The sequence below is a fragment of the Lissotriton vulgaris genome, chromosome 5, assembly GCF_964263255.1.
Source record: "Lissotriton vulgaris chromosome 5, aLisVul1.2, whole genome shotgun sequence".
Classification (NCBI taxonomy): Eukaryota; Metazoa; Chordata; class Amphibia; order Caudata; family Salamandridae; genus Lissotriton; species Lissotriton vulgaris.
This window is the reverse complement of record NC_141693.1, coordinates 885,841,791-885,845,882: the sequence shown is the minus strand read 5'-3', so window position 1 is coordinate 885,845,882 and position 4,092 is coordinate 885,841,791. Positions and strand designations below refer to the sequence as shown.

The window sequence follows — 4,092 nt, the reverse complement described above, 5'->3', positions numbered from 1 at the left end:
GGTGACCAGTCAACCGTTGCACACGGCCATCCACTCCACAGCAACACAATTCACGTTGTTTAGTAACTTTTGATCCGTTTGAGCTACAAACAATTTTTTTGATAAAACCATAAGATTATGCGGCAGATGTATCATGTGGAAAAATATGGCAGAGCTATAATTATGTGGAAAACATCTACAAACTAGGATATTTTACCATTCATGTTTGAACATCTAATGCTGGCCTTGTGCATAGGACTACAACTCTGCTTTGCTTGAGTGTCACAGAATGACCTAGTCAACAGTGCTCCCAGCACAGAAAACACTGACAATGAGGTGAAAGTGTTAATTAAATGTAACTAGTGGGCACACACTGCTTCGGCTAACTAAAATGCTTCATGCCAGAACTTATCAACTTATTATGTTCCATGTCTGGTTTCCCAGCTGCTATAAGATGTGTACTGCAGTATGACATCTAGGGGGTTTATTTGGCCATTCAAGTAGTCCCTGCTTTATTAGAGGGTGCAGAGCTCAATAGTTAGAATAGTGGTCTTTAAACCAGGATTTACTGGTGTCTTGCAGTTTTTTTTGTGCCTGAACTTAGTTATGGAACAATTTAAAATTGAGCAGTTCCCATTCTGTAGATACCAGTGCAAAATGATCAGTATTTTCTAGCAAAAGCATGTTAACTTTTATTTACCATTCCCTTCTTTATTTGAAAGATTTCTCAGATCGTGCGGTTACAGACACCAGAAACCGGAGCAGGGTGTTTCTGTTCTCAAACCAGAAAGACGGGTCATCATCAAACCACGGCACTGCAAGGCCAGAGAGGGATCAGGTTTACTGCTAGATCGAAGGCAAACCACTGTCACTGCATAGGCCGCAAAGCACAGTTGTCACAGAATCTCGGAAGTAGGGGTGCTTCCTAAATCTCTTCCGCCTTCCGCATAAATTACTGCTTACCCAGAAGCTTCGCAGTATTCGACTATCTTCAATTCAACATCAAGTTTTAAAGAGGTAAAGACCCTCAGCCAGGTTCTGAGACAATCCAATGTACTCCCTCACATTTATTGGGACCTGCTCATTGATTCAAAGTAGCATTTAATTCCCCCATTATCCCATTGCATAAATGCATGTAAAAATATTGGTTTTCATTGTCAAACGGCTGATATTCAATATAGTTCTTACCGTGGAATTAAGAAATGAAAAGGACTCTTTCTTAAATTGTCTTATGGGAAATCCCAATTTGTACCGACAGCCAGCATTTAAAATAAATCATGAGTTTTGGTACAGTGCTTCTTTTAAAATGTATGCATTTACACAATTATTTATGCAGATACTTCAGTGGCTGCAGAAGAAAAATGCTCCAGCCACATCTCGCGAAACACAGAAGTCCCAAGGCTCCAGATCGGAAGGACCAATGGCAAATGCAAATCAGGGTTTTGAAAGGCAAACAAGTGAAAGTGTCAGGATGCCCGAGAAGAGGAGAAGAGTCGATTCTGAAGACGAAGTATTGATAGATGGCTGTGGCACTAACGACAGTCACATACTCCTCCAAGGAAATATGGTGGAGAGTATGGATCAAATTGATCACCCAGCCTGCTGGTCTACTGAACAACTTGAAATGAAACGTACAGAGTATCCATGGCTCTTATTTTCCAAAGGCAAGCTTGGATGTAAAGTGTGCAAGAAGGTAAATCTTAAAACAGAAACAAGTCAAGGTGTGCATTTTCCCATGGAATGGGTAGATTGCTTGGTCATTCCATATGGCCCTTCTAAAGACAAGCAGCAAATTTCTCTGCGGAAAAAAATATTTCGTCATAAGAATAGCTCCTGTCATCTTAAGGCATTAGCTATTTTAGAGCAGAGGGCCCGTGAAAGTATTCCACAGTACAATTTGAAAATTCAAATGAAAGTACAGGAAGAGACATGCCGTGTATTCAGAACTGCATACAAAATAGGCAAACATGAGCGCCCTTTTTCTGATATGCCGTTGGATATTGATGTTCAAAAGATGAATGGTTCAGACTTGGGCAGAGTCTTGCATTCAGATCACAGCTGTGCTGACATAATAGACCATATTGCTGCTACAATGAGGTCAAGGCTGATTGATTGTATCTTGCAGAATGAATCAAAAATAAGCCTCATGATAGATGAATCTACCACAGTTAGTAAATTGACCACACTAATTATCTGTGTAAGAGCGTGTATTGATAAACACGATGAGCCACTGACCTTTTTCTTAGACCTTGTTGAGCTGCCAAGCACAGCAGCAGATATAATCTTAGATACCTTACTTGCATGCTTACAGAGACATGGTTTTACTGATGAGTATTTAAAAATGCATTTGGTTCAGCTTGTAACAGATGGGGCTTCCAACATGATAGGTAGAAAATCCGGTGTGGCAACTCTTCTGAAACTGAAATATCCACAGTTGAGTGTATGGCACTGTGCTAACCACAAGCTGGAGCTTGCCGTGGGTGATGTTTGTAAAGAAGTCACAGGCATTAATCAGCTCAAAGTTTTTTTTGATAAACTTTATACCACCTACCATGCCTCTCCGAAAAATCAGAGAGAGCTTGGGGAATGTGCTCTGGAGGTAGAAGTAAGACTTCTGGCAATTGGAAAGGTGCTAGATGTACGTTGGGTGTCCTCAAGTGAAAGATCTGTGAGAGCTGTTTGGAATAACTACAGAGCACTTAGTAAACATTTCATGGAATCTTCCAAAGACTCAACGAGGAGTGACATTGAGCAGCGGAAATATGCAGGTTTAAACCGTTTATTAACCTCCCTGGTGTTTGTTGAAAATATGGGCATATTATATGATGCTCTCACAGAATTGGGTGACCTATCCAGAAGGCTGCAGCGGCGTGATATGACCATATATGAGGCCGATCGCTCAATACAGATGCAGATTTTAGTGTTTGAATCAATGGCTGATGCACCTGGGCCCTTTGCTACAACTGCATTAAATGCTGCTGAACGGATGCAGTTTGATGGTGTAGGACTGCAACAGAACAAAGGCTGTGTTAGCATCAATAGGGCACAGTTCTTTCGGAGCTTAGCAAATAACCTGCGAAAAAGGATGACAATGTCTAATGCATCAAATGTTTCGAGATGCACAACCACAAACAATGACCAAATCGAATACAAAGAGTTAGTACACAGAATGAAACTCCTACAACCAGTTTATTGGCCAGATCCAGTAGACATCTTATACGGTGAGGGAGAATTACAAAACCTTTGTAGCAAGTTGCATGTATTTGATACTAGGCAGTACATCCTTGGTTTCAGAGAGTACAAACAAAATAAAAATTGCATCCCTGAAAGCCTGAAACCATTAGTGCACATTATAAACACCTTTTGTACCTCAACTGCTGAATGTGAAAGGGGCTTTAGTGTAATGAACGATGTGCTCACACCACTGCGGAACAGAATATCAATAAATCGTCTGTCTTCTATAATGTTCATAAACATCGTGGGGCCTCCTGTCATAGAATTTAAACCTGAATTTTATGTTCAGAAATGGTTAGAAAAAGGGAGGAGAAGTGCCAACGAAAGAAACTGCATGGCTCGGAGACAAATGGCTTATGATTCCACTTATAAGCGTATTTGGAATATTCTGTGATTGAAAACATGTCCCACATTGTAAATGAATTAAATATAAACAACTTATATATTAAACCTCAAATAAACATGTGTATCGATTGTTTGAATTAAATAACGTTATAAGCTGTAACTGGTCAGTGAAATGTCAAATGCACAAAAAATTGGTATGTTTTGCTATTTTTAGCCACACCTCCAACTCCGCCCACTAATCCAATCCTCTGCTTATTCCCGCCCCCTGAGTCTCCGCCCACAGTTCCCCTACTTTTTTGTCCCCACTTCGACCACTGTCTCTGTTACACGTTTTTCAAAGCCCGGAACTGTAACTGGAAGGAAATGTGGACCAGCGAGCGTCTTCCAATGATAACTGTACCACTGCTTCAAGTTATTCCCGCACCCTGCTTTTGAGCGCTCTCTCTCTCGCACAACAAAAGGGCAAAGGAATAGAGGGCAGATTTACAAGCCCCTTGCGCCTTATTTGCGTCAATTTTAACATGGGAAAAGTGA

The 4,092-nt window shown here is 40.8% G+C and overlaps 1 protein-coding gene across 1 annotated transcript; it reads left to right on the top strand.

Annotated features, from left to right (window-relative positions):
• The first annotated feature begins 1,309 nt into the window (after window positions 1–1,309).
• Window positions 1,310–3,607, top strand: LOC147711748 (E3 SUMO-protein ligase KIAA1586-like). The gene has a single exon (XM_086919529.1). It carries the CDS (start codon window positions 1,310–1,312, stop codon window positions 3,605–3,607), a length of 2,298 nt encoding a protein of 765 aa, XP_086775655.1.
• The last annotated feature ends 485 nt before the right edge of the window (window positions 3,608–4,092 follow it).